Here is an 18,016-nt window from a genome sequence, read left to right as displayed (position 1 = left end):
AGACACATACACATACACACGTACACACAATCCTAAGATTAATCAACTGATTAATCAACTGCACTAAAAGAAACAATATTTACTGTAAAAGAAAAAAAAAATTAATGTAGAAAATTTAGGTGTGCTAAGAATCTGTAGAATTCATGATCAGAAAGGCTTTTACAAGATTCTTCACTGTAGACAACTTTTTAAGATACATTTCAGGTAAGAAGTTAAAAATACATATATTTCTAGAAAGTATTATTCTCTACAGAGATAAGAGATTAGACAATATCATGAAGTCATTTATTGGTTCTAAGCAATGTTTGTATTCTTTAGAAATTCTAGGCCTATTTATGTTAGTCAGCTTTCCATTACTTTAGCAAACACCTGAGATAACAAATTTGTAAAAAGAAAAGTTTTATTTTGGCTCATGGTTATAGAGGTTTCAGTCCATGGTTGGTTGGCCTCAAGATGCTCTGGGACTATGGTGAGGCAGCATGCAGCACATCATGGTGGAGTGAGTGGCACAGCAAAGTTGTTTATTTCATGGCCAGAACACAGAGAGAGGAAGCAGAAGGGGCCCTGCTATTTCCCTTGAGGGCTTGCACCAATGATGGGAAGGCATCCCCCTAGACCCACCTCCAATTAGTGCCCATCTGGGAACTAAGCCTTTACCAAGCACCTCTAGAGGACATTGCAGATCCAAACTACAGTACTTCTATAGCTAAAAACAGATACGTTCTAGAAACTGTACAGCACATATTTTTTTTAACTCACCTGTATTTTTTAGCCAGATCATCCCTTTCTGCTTTCTGTTTGGCAAGTACGTTATCCATAATCTCTTTTATCTCTAACATCTTTTCAATGTATTGTTCTAGAAACATGGTAATAAAATATAAAGTCAGTTAATTGAAGACAGCAAATAGTCACACCAAACTGGTCCTAGTGTTAATTTTTTAAAGTCATTATTCCCTACCTACTTCCAAATATTAATGGCCCAGATATCTAAATCAAGGCTTATTTAAAATGTCATTCTAAAGAAATTCCCTGAGGTATAGGTAAGAATATTGTGCCAAGAACAAGCAGGCCAGTCTAAATTCTAATTCTGCTATCCCACTGAGAACCTAAGATTAGTCATGCAATAGTCATGTGACCTCTATGGTCAGCTCTTCTCTTTCTCTTCCTCCCTTCATCCTTTCAATTAAATTTCTTTATATAAAAAGTTACCAGGCATATTTTTCAAATGTTTGGATTTGACAAAGTTTATATCTGTACAATACTTTTCAGAAGCACTTCAGTTTCACAAAACAAGGTATTCCCAACAACTTTAGAGCAGACCATGCATCGTGAAAACGTGACTAGAGACACAGAGTCTACAGAGGTAAGGACTGTTTGACATCAAGATATTACTACTTCTGGAACATCAAAGGATGTGCTTTCTTAAGTTAAAAAAATAATGTCAGCTTATCTTTCAGATCAAGATGGGAAGCAATTTTGTATCGACTCTTTGTTACAGAGACTACCATAGATTCACAATCAGCCTGAAACAATATATTAAATTTAATGAAAGATCATAGTTCCTTTTTTCCCTTTATATTCTTCAAGCACTTTATTTTTCTTCAATCAAAATTTCAAGGATTATTTTGCTAATTCAATTTCAAGTTTGCTTAATGATCTTTGACATATGGTATGTTGATCAGGACACTGATAAAAGGAAATTTTCTTATCTGTATTCTTACGGCCTTGCTTTGGTTGCTGGTCTCAGAAAGCTCACAGGGATGATAGAGAAAGTGAATGTGCTGTGAGGGGAATAAAAGGTATCAAAGGAAAAACAACCATCATAGCATTACTTGTAATAGTCAAGACTGACAACAACTTCAAAGTGGAGAAAAATTATTCAGTAAATAAATATGAAAATAATTATTAGTAAACAATTGCACTGACACTTAGGAAACCATGTAGCCATTTAGATGAGATTTATGAGGAGTTTAATAAGCTAGGAAGATTCTTTTTAATATTAAGTAAAAAATGAGAAAACAAAATTATGTCTGCAATATGGTCATAGCTATGTTAAAGAAAAAGTAGGAAAAAACAGCAAAATATAATGGTCTTTGGGTGGTAAGACTGAGTGATTTTTCTTTCTACTTCTCTATTTTACATTTTTCTATTTATTTTTAAAATTTATACATAAAATAGTACATATTTATGAAATAATGTTATGTTTTGATACATGTATACATTGTATAAAGTTCAAGCCAGGGCAAAGCTACCTATCTTAAATATTTCTTTATGGTAAAAACATTCAAAATTCTTTCTATTTTTAAAAAATTTTTATTTACAGATGGTCAACTTTCTTATCTATAGATGAACTCAGCAAATGAAGGTAAGAATTTTGTCTGTTAAAATTGTTTGCTTTAGGGTTTGTGGGGTATAGCTTAATGGTGTAATGCTTGCTTGGCATTCTCAAGGCCCTGCATTCCATTACCTAGTATCACCAACAAACAAAACAACATCCCCCAACCCCAGTAAAAAAACAAAACTTTTTAAAATATAAAAGGAACACACTAGGGCTGAGCCTGTAGCTCAGTGGCAGAGTGCTTGCCTAGCATATGTGAAGCACTGGGTTTAATCCTTAGTACCACATAAAAAAATAAACAAATAAAATAAAGGCATGCTGTCCTACAACTGCAAAAAAAAAAATTTAAAAAAGAATGTGCTAATATTGTAAAAAGTTTTTTAAAAACAATATAATGTTTACAAAAATGAACAGTTAAAGTCCTTATTCTTACTCCCCTGCTTCTCTTTTATTTTACTCCGAAAAGGAAATTGCTATTAATACTTTGAGGTGTGTATCAGAAATTGGCTTTATATTATTTATTTTTAAAAATTATTTATGCTATAATATAAATATATACATTATAAATTCTTGAAAATTAAAATCATGTTATTTCGTTTCTGCAGTATTTAGAGAGCAAAATGTAACATACAAGGTTACTTATAAATCTTACAAATTTACTATTAAGGATTTACATATAAATGTGGATTATGTCCAACTCTAGATTCCTAAGTAGGAAATAAAAGGCTTAAATGAAGCTGGGTGTGGTGGCCTACACCTGTAATCCCAGGGGCTCAGGAGGCTGAGACAGGAGGATCACGAGTTCAAAGCCAGCCTCAGCAACAGTGAGGTGCTAAGCAACTCAGTGAGACCCTGTCTCTAAATAAAATACAAAATAGGGCTGTGGATGTGTCTCAGTGGTTGAGTGCCCCTGAGTTCAATCCCCAGTACAAAAAAAAAAAAAAAAAAAGGCTTAAATGAATTCTTTTTATTTCTTCTAAGCCACTCACTAATCATTTCACTTTTGGCTTTGTTTCTTAAGGATTTTGTTCAATATTTTCAAACAAAGACACATTTTACCAGATTATATGAGGTTCACAACTGGAATATGTTCCAGAATTTCCCTTTGCAAATCAAATAATGTGATTTTGTAGGCTGGGATTGTGGCTCAGTGGTAGAGCACTTGCCTAGCATGTGTAAGGCAGGTTCGATTCTTAGCACCACATATAAATAAATGAATAAAGTAAAGGTCCATCAACATTTAAAAAAATAAAATAAAATAAATTATGTATTTGGGGGACCTTCAATATGAAGAAAACCAAGAATGTTTTGTTGGGCTGTGTTGAACATTATTTCTTTGTAAATGAATGTAGTACAAATGAGGACTTTGGTTGATCCAAAATTGATTTTCTTCATCACTGCAGCATTTCTTTGACTAGCAATGTGACGATGTAACAAATGAGATTTTCTCATTTAATAATAAAAAATTGTGGGGCTGGGGATGTGGTAGCACGCTCGCCTAGCACGCGTGAGGCACTGGGTTCGATTCTCAGCACCACATAAAAATAAAATAAAGATACTGTGTCCACCTGAAACTAAAAAATAAATATTAAAAAATAATAATAAAAAATTGTGTAATGTTTAAAAAAAATTATGTGATTATGTATAGAGTCAGTGTCCCTAATACTACCATGATGGATTAGTTTCATTGTGTCATGCACATGTTAAAAAGGGGAAAAGATATATAATCATTAAGAATTTAGACATAAATTTGTATAACAAGTCTGACTCTGCTTATTAAAAGATATTTAAATTACATATGTGCCCTGTCACACTGGGTTTTCTAAATGAATTTTAAACTTCAGGCAAAAATAACATATCTCAATAACCCTAAAATCTTCTATGCTTCTATAAGAAAGGATATAAAGATGTTTTACATGTAATTTGATATTATATGCCTATTTATCAGAGGCATCCTAATATGCATAATATTTTAATATACACTGTAAAACAATAAGAATGAAGTGAATTATTCTACACTTAAGGGTGCATAAATGGGGTAGTGATATGGGAAACACCCTATTATCATCTTTATATTACACAAAGAACAGAGATTTTAGATGAATTATACATTAAAATGCTTAGAAAAAATGCAATATTTAAAATAGCAATTTTTGGTCTCCAGTTGAAGCACTAGAGATATCAAAGTGAATGCAAGATTTCCCTATGACAAATTTCAAAGACATGTACAAAAATAATATTCATTACTCTTGGATCCTTCAGTCAAATCAAAGACATATTAAAAATGTCAGAATGTGTAGGGGGTAAATGTGTAAAAATATTTCTTTAGAGAGGTGTTGCTTAACTAATGAGAATCTCCAAATTGAATAGCAAAAATAAGGATTCCATCACCTTATCTCTCCTTACTTAAGGGTCAGACAAACAAAAATAAAGGGAATGTGATTATTCAATGTATTGGTTAGAATAGAATATAATTATAAAATCTGGGGGTGAGAGGAAGAAAAGTTTCTAATCTTTGAAGTATTCAAAAATATAGCCAGAGAAAAAGACTAATACATTTTTACTACACAGAATTTGAAAATTTATGCATTAAAACACAAAACTAACACAAATAACAAGTCAAGTGGCTAAAAAGTATTTGTAGAAATTATAATGGAAAAGAGGTTGATAATTTTATTATATAACCAGGTTTAAATAGATGAATAAATAAAGAACAGGAGCAGTCACTTCACAAAATAATAAATACTAGCAAGAGTCCCATGAAAATCAACAAGGCAAATAAAAATGTAAGGTTTTTTTTAGGGCTAGGGATATAGCTCAGTTGGTAGAGTTCCTTCCTCTCATGCATAAGGCCCTGGGTTCAATCCCCAGCACCACAAAAAATAAATAAATAAATACAAATAAGGCTTTTTTCCCCCTACTAAGCTAGTATGATCATTTTAAATAAAAATACTAATGCTACTAGCAGTATATACCAAAAACAAAAGCTAAAGTTATTTTGGTGGAAATGGAAATTAGTATATAATACTTTAGGGAATCAATCTGTCAATACAAATCAATAGACTTTTAAATGTTTCTATAATTTGGCCCAATAATACCAATTCTGTTAATCTTTCCTAAGAATATAATCATAAATCCATAAAAAGAGCTACATGTTGTGGCATAATAGTAAAAATTGGAAATAATTTAAATGTTCAACAAAAAGGGGAAATTTTAGTAAACTATGAAACATTTATTGAACAACGTGATAACACATAACCACTAAAAGTAATGGTTATAAGAATGCAAAAATAGCACATCTAGCATGACCCAAACAGTTTTTTAAAGTTTTATTGAGGTTTAAGCATAACTATATTCTTGGATCAAAAAAAAAAAAAAAAAAAAAGCCGGATTACAAATACATCAAAATATTGTGGTAAAACAGGAATAAATAATTTTAGCATATCCCCTTCTTTAAAGTATATCTACATGCCTTCTATAATAAAAAAGTTATAAATTTTAATATGCTTAAATGCATGAATGGTAAATAAAATACACTAGCTATACATATTTAGGAGTATGAATTATTTTATATTATTTTCCTCAAAACATGTACCATGCTTTAGGTTAGGATAAAAACGTAGAATGGAGGGGATCCAAGATGGTGGGTTAGAGGGAGGCTGCATTCTGTGTCTCTCCATGACCCGGGATTCAAGTAGTTGGAATACTGTTTCTCTGTGAGTAATTCGAGGACTCCTGACAGCTGCTCCCTCCCAGGAATCACCGCCACCGCACCCCTGCAGATCTCTAGGCCTCAGCACTGGCACAGGACTCCTGGCTGCCCACCCACACAGGAATTCCATCACTCCTGTGTGGACCCCCATCTACCAATGTGGGGTTCCCCCAGTTGCCTCCATCTGGGACACTTCAACCACTGCCATAGTCCCCTGCATGTGGTAGCCTACACAGGGGGACAATGCACAGGGTATAGAGACAGCTGTCAGCCACAACACTACATGCCACAGAATTGTATCTCTTAACATACTGCCCACTGCCACCACCTGGCCCAACCAGACCAACACTCCATTGCTGAAAGCAGCTGCCTCTATCTTGGGACACCTTCCTAGCCAACTTTAGCCGGTATTTCCCCAGTTTGGAATACCGGCTGGGGCTTAGAAGCAATATAAAGGTACCTTTAGTCCCCAACTCCCCCCTCTTTCCTGTAGCCTATAACGCTTGCAATCACACAGCTGGTCTGAGTAGTGATATTCCCAGTACAAAACAGCTCTCCACCCCCAGGTGTGCAGCCCCCACAGCACAGCCCAAAATACCTCCAGAGAGAAAGGTTCCTGACTGGGAAGTTAGAAAGGGAGGGGGTGAGTGAGATACATTTTGAAGACTAAACTAGAGACCAGGAATTGTGAGAGTTACAGGTGATATAAGGAGATAAGACCACGTACCCACACCACACAGCAGGCCTCAAAGGAGATCCTTGGTGTGAAGTTTCCCATCAGGACCGACAAGTACTGTACCCCACCTGCAGGAGCTACGCCCCCAAGACTAACCCTTCCACCCTAATAACATTATCCTGAGGGTGAAGATACAGCAAACAACAGATAACCCCACCTATTGAATGAGAAGGGAAATAGGAAAGATACTGATCTCAAAAAAAAAAAAAAGCACAATCTTCGTATCTTCTTTCAAGATTTTTTCTTTCCCCTCTCTCTTTTCTCCTGCCCTCACACCCCCAACATTTGTGAAAAGAAGTACTTTTCATGAATTAAGCTACTGAGGATTGGGATGTCTGAATAGTATATTACAGTTGTGTTGCATATGCTTTTTATCTATTATTACATTTTTTATTTTTCTTAATATTTATGTTTGTTTGCTTTTTGTACTCTCTCTATTATCTTCCCACTTACTTGTCTCCCCCAAATCACTTTCTCTCTCTTCTGCTACTAACCAACTTCTTTAGATTCTTCTTTCACACTTTCTAAGATCTAATAACTATATATCCCCACCTCCTACCCCCTTCAACATCTCATCCTACAACTCACCCCGGGTTCTGTGTCCACCTTCAGAAATGGTAGACCCTTTTGCAAACCTACTGTTTATAGTATAGATAATAAATGAACTCATCATTTCTGTATACTGTGACAAAACCATAAATGTCTTAATAGCAGCTATTTGATTTAAGGTTCTATATTGTTTATATTGGGATCTTTTAATATTGTTCTCCCTCTTAAAGGAGAGGTATTGGAACCCTGCAGGGATACTATAAGTCTATAGGATAAAAACTGTAATGCCTCAGATCTGCAGTGCTAGAAGGGAAAACACATGAACAACATTAAAAAAAAAAAAAAAAAAAAAAACAAGGTAAGAAAGTGCTCCAAATAAACCAAGAAAACTACATTATTAGAATCCATGGCCAGAAAAATAGCAGAAAGGACAGAGAAGAAATTCAGGATGTACATAATTAAAATGTTCTGTAAATGAATGGATGATGTAAGAGAGTAAATACAGGCAGCAAAAGATCGTTTCAATAAAGAGATACATAAGCAAATACAGAAAGCAAAACATTACTTCAATAAGGAGATAGAGGTTCTGAAAAAAAACCCCAGAAATCCTTTAAATGAAAGAAACAATAAACCAAATTAAAAACTCAATAGAAAGCACCGATGACAGATTAGATCACTTAGAAGACTGGACTAAAGACAATGAAGACAAAATATAAAATTTCTTTTTTTTATATTGAAAATGTTTAATATATTTATTTTTTAGGTGTAGGTGGACACAATACAATGCCTTTATTTTTATGTGGTGCTGAGGATCGAACCCGGGTTCTGCCCATGCTAGACGAGCGCTCTACCGCTGAGCCACAATCCCAGCCCCAAAATATAAAATCATGAAAAGAATGTTGACCACACAGTGAAGATGGTAAGAAACCACTAGCAGAACATTCAAGAACTATGGGACAACATAAAAACCAAATTTAAGAATTATCTGGATAGAAGAAGGCATAGAGTTCCCAACCAAAGGAACAAGCAATCTATTCAATGAAATAATATCAGAAAATTTTCTCCAATGCCATCCATTTATCTGCAAATGCCATAATTTTATTCTATTTTATTGCTAAGTAATATTCCATTGTGTATATATGCCACATTTTTTAATCCATTCATCTACTGAGGGGCATCTAGGTTGGTTACACAGGTTAGCTATTGTTAATTAAGTGAAGTTAGCCAATCGTAAAAAAAAAAAAAAAACCACAAATGCCAAATGTTTTCTCTGATATAAGGTGACTGACCCATAATGGGGTAGGGAGGAGGAGCATGGGAGGAATAGACAAACTCTAGATAGGGCAGAGGGATGGGAGGGGAAGGGGGGGGGCAGGGGGTTAGCAATGATGAAGGTATTTGATAGATATCACTATCCAAAGTACACATATGAAGACATGAATTGGTGTAAAAATACTTTATATAGAAACAGAGATATGAAAAATTGTGCTCTAAGTCAGAGAAATGCAAATCAAAACCACCCTAAGATACCATCTCACTCCAGTTAGATTGGCAGCCATTATGAAGTCAAACAACAACAAGTGCTGGCGAGGATGTGGGGAAAAGGGTACACTTGTACACTGCTGGTGGGACTGCAAATTGGTGCAGCCAATTTGGAAAGCAGTATGGAGATTTCTTGGAAAGCTGGGAATGGAGCCACCATTTGACCCAGCTATTCCCCTTCTCGGTCTATTCCCTAAAGACCTAAAAAGAGCATGCTACAGGGACACTGCTACATCGATGTTCATAGCAGCACAATTCACAATAGCTAGACTGTGGAACCAACCTAGATGCCCTTCAATGGATGAATGGATAAAAAAAATGTGGCATTCATACACAATGGAGTATTACTCTGCATTAAAAAATGACAAAATCATAGAATTTACAGGGAAATGGATGGCATTAGAGCAGATTATGCTAAGTGAAGCTAGCCAATCCCTAAAAAACAAATGCCAAATGTCTTCTTTGATATAAGGAGAGTAACTAAGAACAGAGTAGGGTCGAAGAGCATGAGAAGAAGATTAACATTAAACAGGGATGAGAGGTGGGAGGGAAAGGGAGAGAGAAGGGAAAATGCATGGAAATGGAAGGAGACCCTCAGAGTTATACAAAAGTACATACAAGAGGAAGTGAGGGGAAGGGGAAAAATAATATAAGGGGGACAAACGAATGTCAGTAGAGGGAGCAGAGAGAGAAGAGGGGAGGGGAGGGGAGGGGAGGGGAGGGGAGGGGGGATAGTAGAGGATAGGAAAGGCAGCAGAATACAACAGACACTAGTATGGCAATATGTAAATCAATGGATGTGTAACTGATGTGATTCTGCAATCTGTATATGGGGTAAAAATGGGAGCTCATAACTCACTTGAATCAAATTGTGAAATATGATATATCAAGAACTATGTAATGTTTTGAACAGCCAGCAATAAAAAATTAAAAATAAAAAAATAAAATAAATAAATAAATAAAAAAAAGAAAAATTGTGCTCTATATGTATAATAAGAATTGTAATGCATTCCACTTTCATGTATTTAAAAAATAAAATCTATAAAAAAATCAGAAAATTTTCCAAACATGAAGAATGAATTGGAAAACCAAATACTAAGAGGCTTATAGGATGTCAAATGTACAAAATCACTACAGATCCACAACAAGGCACATTATAATGAAAATGCCTAGCATACAGAATAAGGAGAGAATCTTAAAAGCCACAAGCAATAAGAATCAGATTATATATAGGGAAAACCCAATTAGGTTATCTACAGATTTTTCAACCCAGACTCTGAAAGCTATATGATCCTGAAACAACATATACCAAGCTCTGAAAAAAATGAATATCAACCAAGACTCTTATACCCAGCAAAATTAAGCTTTAGATTTGATGACAAAATAAAAACCTTCCATGATAAACAAAAGTTAAAGAATTTACAACTAGAAAACCTGCACTACAGAACATCTTTGGCAAAATATTCCATTAGGAGGAAATTAAAAACAACAATGAAAATCAGCAAAGGGAGGTATTACACTAAAGGAAATACCAATCAAAGGAGAAACCAAGTCAAGTTAAATACCAAAAATAAACAAAAATGACTGGGAAAACAAATCAAGTCTCAATAATAATCCTGAATGTTAATGGCCTAAACTCACCAATCAAAAGACATGACTGGCAGATTGGATTAAACAGGCCCCAAAATATGCTGCCTCCAAGAGACTCATCTCATAGGAGAATACATCCACAGACTGAAGGTGAAAAAAATGTACCACTCACATGGACTGTGGAAACATGCAGGCTTCACATCCTCATATCAAATAAAGTAGACTTCAATACAAAGGTAATCAAAAGGGATAAAGAAGGACATTTCATGTTGCTCAAGGGAACCATATATCAACAAGACATAACAATTATAAATATATATGTGCCAAACAATGGAGCATCTACATTCATCAAACAAACTCTTGTCAAGTTCAAGAGTCAAATAGACTACAACACAATAATTCTGGGTGACTTTAAAACACCTCTTTCACCACTGGATAGATCTTCCAAACAAAGTTGAACAAAGAAACGATAGAATTCAATAAAACAATTGATAACTTAGACTCAACTGACATATAAAAATATTTCATCATCAATGAGTGAATACACTTTCTTCTCAGCAGCACATGGATATCCTTCTCTCAAACAGACCACATAGTATGCCACAAATCAACTCTTAGCAAATAGAATAAGCAGAGATACTACTCTGCATTCTATCAGATCATAATGGAATGAAATTATAAATCAATGATAAAATAAAAAGCAGAAGCTACTCAATACCTGAAAACTAAATAATATGCTATTACATGAACAATGGGTTGCAAAATATATCAAAGAAGAGATTAAAAATTGTTAGAGGTAAACGAGTACTAATACAACATCAAAATCTCTGGGACACTATGAAGGCAGTACTAAGAGGAAAGTTCATTGCATGGAGTTCATTCCTTAAAAGAAGAAAAAGTCAACAAATAAATGACCTAATATTACATCTCAAAGCTCTAGAAAAAGAACAAATCAACACCAAAAGCAGTAGAAGACAGGAAATAATTAAAATCAGAGCTGAAATAATGAAATTGAAACAAAAGAAACAATTGAAAAAAATTGACAAAACAAAAAGTTGGTTCTTTGAAATAATAAATAAAACTGATAAACTCTTAGCTATGCTAATGAAGAGAAGGAGACAGAAAACTCAAACTGCTAACATTCATGATGAAAAAGGAAATATCAAGACACACAATATAGAAATACAGAAGATAATTAGAAATTATTTGAAAATTTATACTCCAATAAATAGAAAATACTGAAGGCATTGAGAAATTTTTATAGGCACATGATTTGCCCAAACTGAATCAGGATGATATATACAAGTTAAACAGATCAATTTCAAGATACGAAATAGTAGACACCATTAGAAGCCTACCAACAAAGAAAAGCCCAGGACCAGTTGGATATACAGCTGAGTTCTACAAGACCTTCAAAGAAGAACTAATACTTCTCAAATTATTTCATGAAATAGAAAAAGAGGGAACACTTTCAAACTCATTCTATGAGGCCAATATCATCCTGATTCCAAAACCAGGCAAAAACATCAAAGAAAGGAAACTTCACACCAATATCACTAATGAATATAGAAGCAAAAATTCTCAATAAAATTCTGGCAAATCAAATACAAAAAAAAACCATATCAAAAAGATAGGGTACCACGATCTAGTAGGGTTCATCCCAGAGATGGAAGGTTGGTTGGTTCAACATACAGAAACCAAAAAATGTAATTCATCACATCAATAGATTTAAAGATAAGAATCATGATCATCTCAATAGATGCAGAAAAATCATTTGACAAAATACAGCATCCTTTCATGTTAAAAACACTAGAAAAACTAGGGAAAACAGGAACATATCTCAACATTATAAAAGCAACTATGCTAAGTCCCATGCCAACATCATTCTAAATGGAGAAAAACTGAAAGCATTTCCTCTAAAAACTGGAACAAGACAGGAATGCCCTCTTTCACCACTTCTGTTTAACATAGTTCTTGAAATACTGGCCAGAGCAATTAGATAAAAGAAATTAAATGGATACAGATAGGAAAAAAAGAATTCCAATTATCATATTTGCTGATGACATGATTCTATACCTAGAGGATCCAAAAAAATTCCACCAGAAAACTTCTAGAACAAATAAATTTGGAAAGGTAGCAGGATATAAAATCAACACCCATAAATCAAAGGCATTTCTGTACATCAGTGACAAATCCTCTGAACAAGAAACAAGGAAAACTACCCCATTTATAATAGCCTCAAAAAAAAAAAAAAAAAAAAAAAAACCTTGGGAATCAACTTAATGAAAGTGGTGAAAGACCTCTACAATGAAAATTACAGAACACTAAAGAAAGAAATTAAAGGAGACTTTAGAAGATGGAAAAATCTCCCTTGTTCTTGGATAGGCAGAATTAATATTGTCAAAATGACCATACTATCAAAAGCACTATACAGATTTAATGCAATTCCAATCAAAATCCCAATGACATTCCTCATAGAAATAGAAAAAGCAGTCATGAAATTCATTTGGAAAAATAAGAGACCCAAAATAGCCAAAGCAATCCTTAGTAAGAAAAGTGAAGCTGGTAAGTGAAGCTAGCCAATCCCTAAAAAACAAATGCCAAATGTCTTCTTTGATATAAGGAGAGTAACTAAGATCAGAGTAGGGACGAAGAGCAGGAGAAGAAGATTAACATTTAACAGGGATGAGAGGTGGGAGGGAAAGGGAGAGAGAAGGGAAATTGCATGGAAATGGAAGGAGACCCTCAGGGTTATACAGTGGAGGGGGTAGAGAGAGAGGAGGGGAGGGGAGGGGAGAGGTGGGGGGGGGAGGGTGGAGAATGGGAAAGGCAGAGGAGCACAACAGACACTAGTATGGCAATATGTAAATCAATGGATGTGTAACTGATGTGATTCTGCAATCTGTGTATGGGGTGAAGGTGGGAGTTCATAACCCACTTGAATCAAAGTGTGGAATATGATATGTCAAGAAATTTGTAATGTTTTGAACAACCAACAATAAAAAATTAAAAAAAAAAAAGAAAAGAAAAGTGAAGCTGGTGGCATCACTATATCAAACCTTAAACTATACTACAGAGCAACAGTAATAAAAATGGCACTGTATTGATACCAAAACAAACATGTAGACCAATGGTACAGAATAAAAAACACAGAGACAAATGCACATAAATACAGTCATCTCCTATTAGACAAAGTGACCAAAACATATACTAGAGAAAAAGTAGCCTGTTCAACAAAATGGTTCTGGGAAAACTGAAAAATATGCAACAAAATGAAATTAAGCCCCTCTCTTTCACTATGCGCAAAACTCAACTCAAAATGGATCTAGGATTTAAACCAGAGACACTGTGTCTATTAGAAGAAAAAGTAGGCCCAAATCTTCATCATGTCGGATTAGGCCCCAACTTCCTTAATCAGAGAATTAAAATCAAAGAATCAATAAATGGGATGGATTCAAACTGAAAAGCTTCTTTTCAGCAAAAGAAAAGAAATCAATGAGGTGAATAGAGAGCCTGTAGAATGGGAGCAAATTTTTACCACTCGCACATCAGATAGAGCACAATCTCTATATAAAGCACTCAAAAATATTAACACACACACACACAAAACACATATTCCAATCAATAAATGGGCCAAGGAACTGAACAGACACTTCTCAGAAAATGATACAATCAATCAACAAATATATGAAAAATTGTACAACATCTCTAACAATTAAAGAAATGCAAATCAGGGGCTGGGGATGTGGCTCAAGTGGTAGCGTGCTCGCCTGGCATGCGTGCGGCCTGGGTTCGATCCTCAGCACCACATACAAAACAAAGATGTTGTGTCCGCTGAAAACTAAATAAATAAATAAATATTAAAACTCTCTCTCTTTCTTTCTCTCTCTCTCTCTCTCAAAAAAAAAAAAAAAGAAATGCAAATCAAAACTACTCTTAAGATTTCATCTCACTCCAGTCAGAATGGCAGCTATTAAGAATACAGACAACAACAATTATTGATGAGGATGTGGGGAAAAAAGCACACTCATACATTGCTGGTGGGACTGCATGTTGGTGCAGACAATCTGGAAAGCAGTAGGAGACTCCTTGGAAAACCTGGAATGGAATCACCATTTGACCCAGCTATCTCTCTCCTTGGTCTAATACCCAAAGGACTTAAAAACAGCATACTACAGGGACACAGCCACATCCATGTTTATAGCAGCACAATTCACAGTAGCTAAATTGTGGAACCAACCTAGATGCCTTTTAGTAGATGAATGGATAAAGAAACTGTGGTATATAAACACAATGGGATACTACTCAGCATTAAAAGAATAAAATCATGGCATTTGCAGGTAAATGAATGGAGTTGGAGAATATCATGCTAAGTGAAGTAAGCCAATTCCAAAAAACAAAATGCTAAATGTTTCTCTGATATGTGAATGCTGATCCATAATGGGGGTTGGGGGGAGTATGGGAGGAATGGAAAAACTTTAGATAGGGAAAAGGAGAGGGTGAGGAAAGGAGGGGCCATGGGTGTAAGAAAGACGGTGGAATGAGATGGACATCATGACTCTAAGTACATGTATGAAGACAGGAATGATGTGACTCTACTTTGTGTACAATCAGAGACATGAAAAATTGTGCTCTGTATGTATACTATGAATTGCAATGCCTTCTGCTGTCATGTATAACAATTATAATAAATAAATTAATTTTTTAAAAAGTAGAATGGATATAATTTAAAGAAAACTATTTTTTCCCAAAAGGCTATATACAAACATGAATTAGGACAAAAAATGAACTGTTATATCCTACTATATGAAAGACTAATGAGATACTTTAAATTACTTTTGACTATTTTTAACTGACTTTTAGAAAGAATACAGATCTCAATCTATCAGTATCTACTTTCAACCTTATAAACCTATTTTCTATGTTATAAATTTGATCTATTTTTAAGGGTTGACACAGCTGGGTGAACTGAGGAGCCAATGAATATTATAATCTCATCTCTAGTCATTATCCTATGTTTTTTGTCATATCTTGATCTGAACATATCACCATAAGTAGTATTTTATCTCTGATCATGGTTCTGAATGTCTCTCAAATTACTCCCACTATCTTAAATATAGTAGTATCTTTGTTAACAATTATACAAACTACTGGTTTGTATCACTGACTTTTAATGATAATTCCATATATATGAAGAAGACCATTTTTTTCAGCCTTTGCAAACTTTAAAATGTCCCTTAAGAAGATGAGGTAACAATGACCCTAGATATCTGAAATAATCACACTTTTGAGTAATAGACATATTTACCTGCATCTTCAGGGTTTCTTATTTCAAACACCAATAAATTTTCCTGTTTTTCTTCTATATCTTGTAGAATGGCACTGATGGTCTCATGCTATCAGATAAAAATATCAGAAACTATAAGAGGGTAGATATGCTCTCCCACCTGTCACTGACAAAAATGCACATTTATAACAAGCTGCTAAAAATGTTTCATTTTTCTTTATGCTCATGTTTTATGTAAGCTTAACTATATAAATGTCATAGAGTTGAAAAAAATAGTAAACAGATCTTGATTTATATAGTCAAATCTCCTGGGAATGTGAGAGTAGCAATCATACAAGGAGTCATAACTTCTCATTTTGTTAAAATTATAGTCATCTGACAGGAAAAAAACAGCACATACTATTTAAAAATCACATATATATGAAAGTCCACTTTAAGGCTTTATGACTATCACTGAATAGTATTAAAATCTCATACATAATCTTCAAAGTATAAAACATTACTCTCAAAAACTCATAAAGGGTATTCTACCCCTTGATGCCTTTGTCTATATTCATCTTCCTTCCCTGAATGTCTTCAATTCACACTGCCCAGATCCCTGTCTTTCTTATGAGAATCTTAGAGTAGGCTCCAGAACCAGAATGTCTGTGGGTGAATATTGGCTCCACCTCTTCCTAACTGGGTGAATCCAGCAATGAAGTACTCTGTGTTTGAAATGAGTAACACAGGTAAAATGCTAAAGGACAATGTCAGCACAAAGTAAGAGCTTAATAAATATTATTATATAAATATATCTGTTATATTGTTATATATATAAATCACATATATCTCATACATGAAACCTCTGATCTAATACATACTGATTTCTCTTTTCTCAGAATTACTTAAGAGTTTCAGAGCTTTATAATTTAGCATTAATATGGATAATGTCATATACATAGAATGTCCTTATCAAGATAATGAGGTCTTGTAGGCAGTAGCATAGTTTTTACATTTGTATATGCTTTCCCTATTGCTGGATACATAGTTATTGCTCCATAAGTGATGACTGATGGATTAACTCATTTATCCTTTCATAAATTCTCATACATTTTTAAAATGTGTAGGTCATCAAAGTCTTCTGAAGTATGTTGCTCTAAAATTTTTACTTTGGTGTTCACAAGGGATATGAAAAATGTACACAATAAACATAATATAATATTCTAATTATTTAGTTAAGCACTCTTCCTGCTGTCATTTATTGAATACATCAAAGTGAAACTATAAAATGCAAACATGCAAACCAAACAAAAAGCCTAAGGTTTACCTCCTTACAGAGTGAATAGCTTATGGGTACACAAGAAAACTAAAAGTCTAAACTTATACTCGGGCTAAGTCTGCCTCCACCTACAGGCTAGGATAAAGAAAATTTCTGGTGCCAACTTTCTTTTCCATTTTGTGATTGAGCACATTGGACCACAATGGGAGAAAACTTTCATTCAAGATAATCTTTCACTTATGATACTACCTTTTTAGGAAGTTTGTGTCTTAGTAAACTTTATGTTTTTGTCAAACTGAGAATATCCATCTTTATAAAGGTTACTTTCATCTGCTATATCTGGGTTCTAGAGTCTTGCCAACGTATTATATATCCTAGATAGTTTTGAGAATGAGTGAGTGAAGACATACTATGACAGTGGCAGAGTTAGTTGGATAAGAAGTAGCCAAACACAAGCTAGGTATAAAGGACAGCAACTAATACAAAGTTCTGTATTCAATGCAGATAAGTCAGAGTTAACCATACAGCATACTTTCTTGGCTTATTCTACTCAATTATTTTCTTATTACAAAAAAGCATTTTCAACAACCTTGTGTCCTTATCATGGAAAGAGTTCTGCCAATAGCCAGTGGCTGGATGGTACAAAGAAAGGCATTTTCTAGGTTGAAGATAAAAAGAGTTGTAATTTTACTCACCACAGGAAGACTTTCTCTTGTTTTTTCTTGGCGTGAAAGGGAAGATGGATCAACATTTTTGTCAACATCACAAAAACACTGTTTGTGTCTTTTTGTCCGAACAGCAGGAATTTCTGCTTTAAAAAAATCAATTTTAAAAATAGATAAGAATATGCAAACATGTAGCTTTATTTTATCAATTTTAATGGTAATATGAATGGGAAAAATATAATTTACAGTTATTATATCTTAATGTTAATTAAGGTATTAATGGTAAATACCTTCTATGTATCAGTTTAGTCTTCCTACAAACTTTTTCATGTAGGTAGT

The 18,016-nt window shown here is 34.2% G+C and overlaps 1 protein-coding gene across 1 annotated transcript in view; it reads right to left on the bottom strand.

Annotated features, from left to right (window-relative positions):
- Ankrd31 (ankyrin repeat domain 31) overlaps window positions 1–18,016 on the bottom strand; it is a 189,519-nt gene that overhangs the window by 31,848 nt on the left and 139,655 nt on the right. Inside the window, exons 19-21 of the mRNA XM_058574096.1 lie at window positions 17,708–17,823; window positions 15,776–15,863; window positions 760–856 (exon numbers count right to left, since the gene is read on the bottom strand). Coding sequence (XP_058430079.1) covers window positions 760–856; window positions 15,776–15,863; window positions 17,708–17,823 — 301 coding nt within the window. The remainder of the gene's footprint in view (window positions 1–759; window positions 857–15,775; window positions 15,864–17,707; window positions 17,824–18,016) is intronic.

Source organism: Marmota monax, unplaced genomic scaffold (genome assembly GCF_021218885.2).
Source record: "Marmota monax isolate L192 unplaced genomic scaffold, Marmota_monax_Labrador192_F-V1.1 WCK01_AAM20220418_F8-fsc00018, whole genome shotgun sequence".
Taxonomy (NCBI): Eukaryota; Metazoa; Chordata; class Mammalia; order Rodentia; family Sciuridae; genus Marmota; species Marmota monax.
Note: the sequence above shows the minus strand (reverse complement) of the source record. Positions and strands in the feature narration are given on the sequence as shown.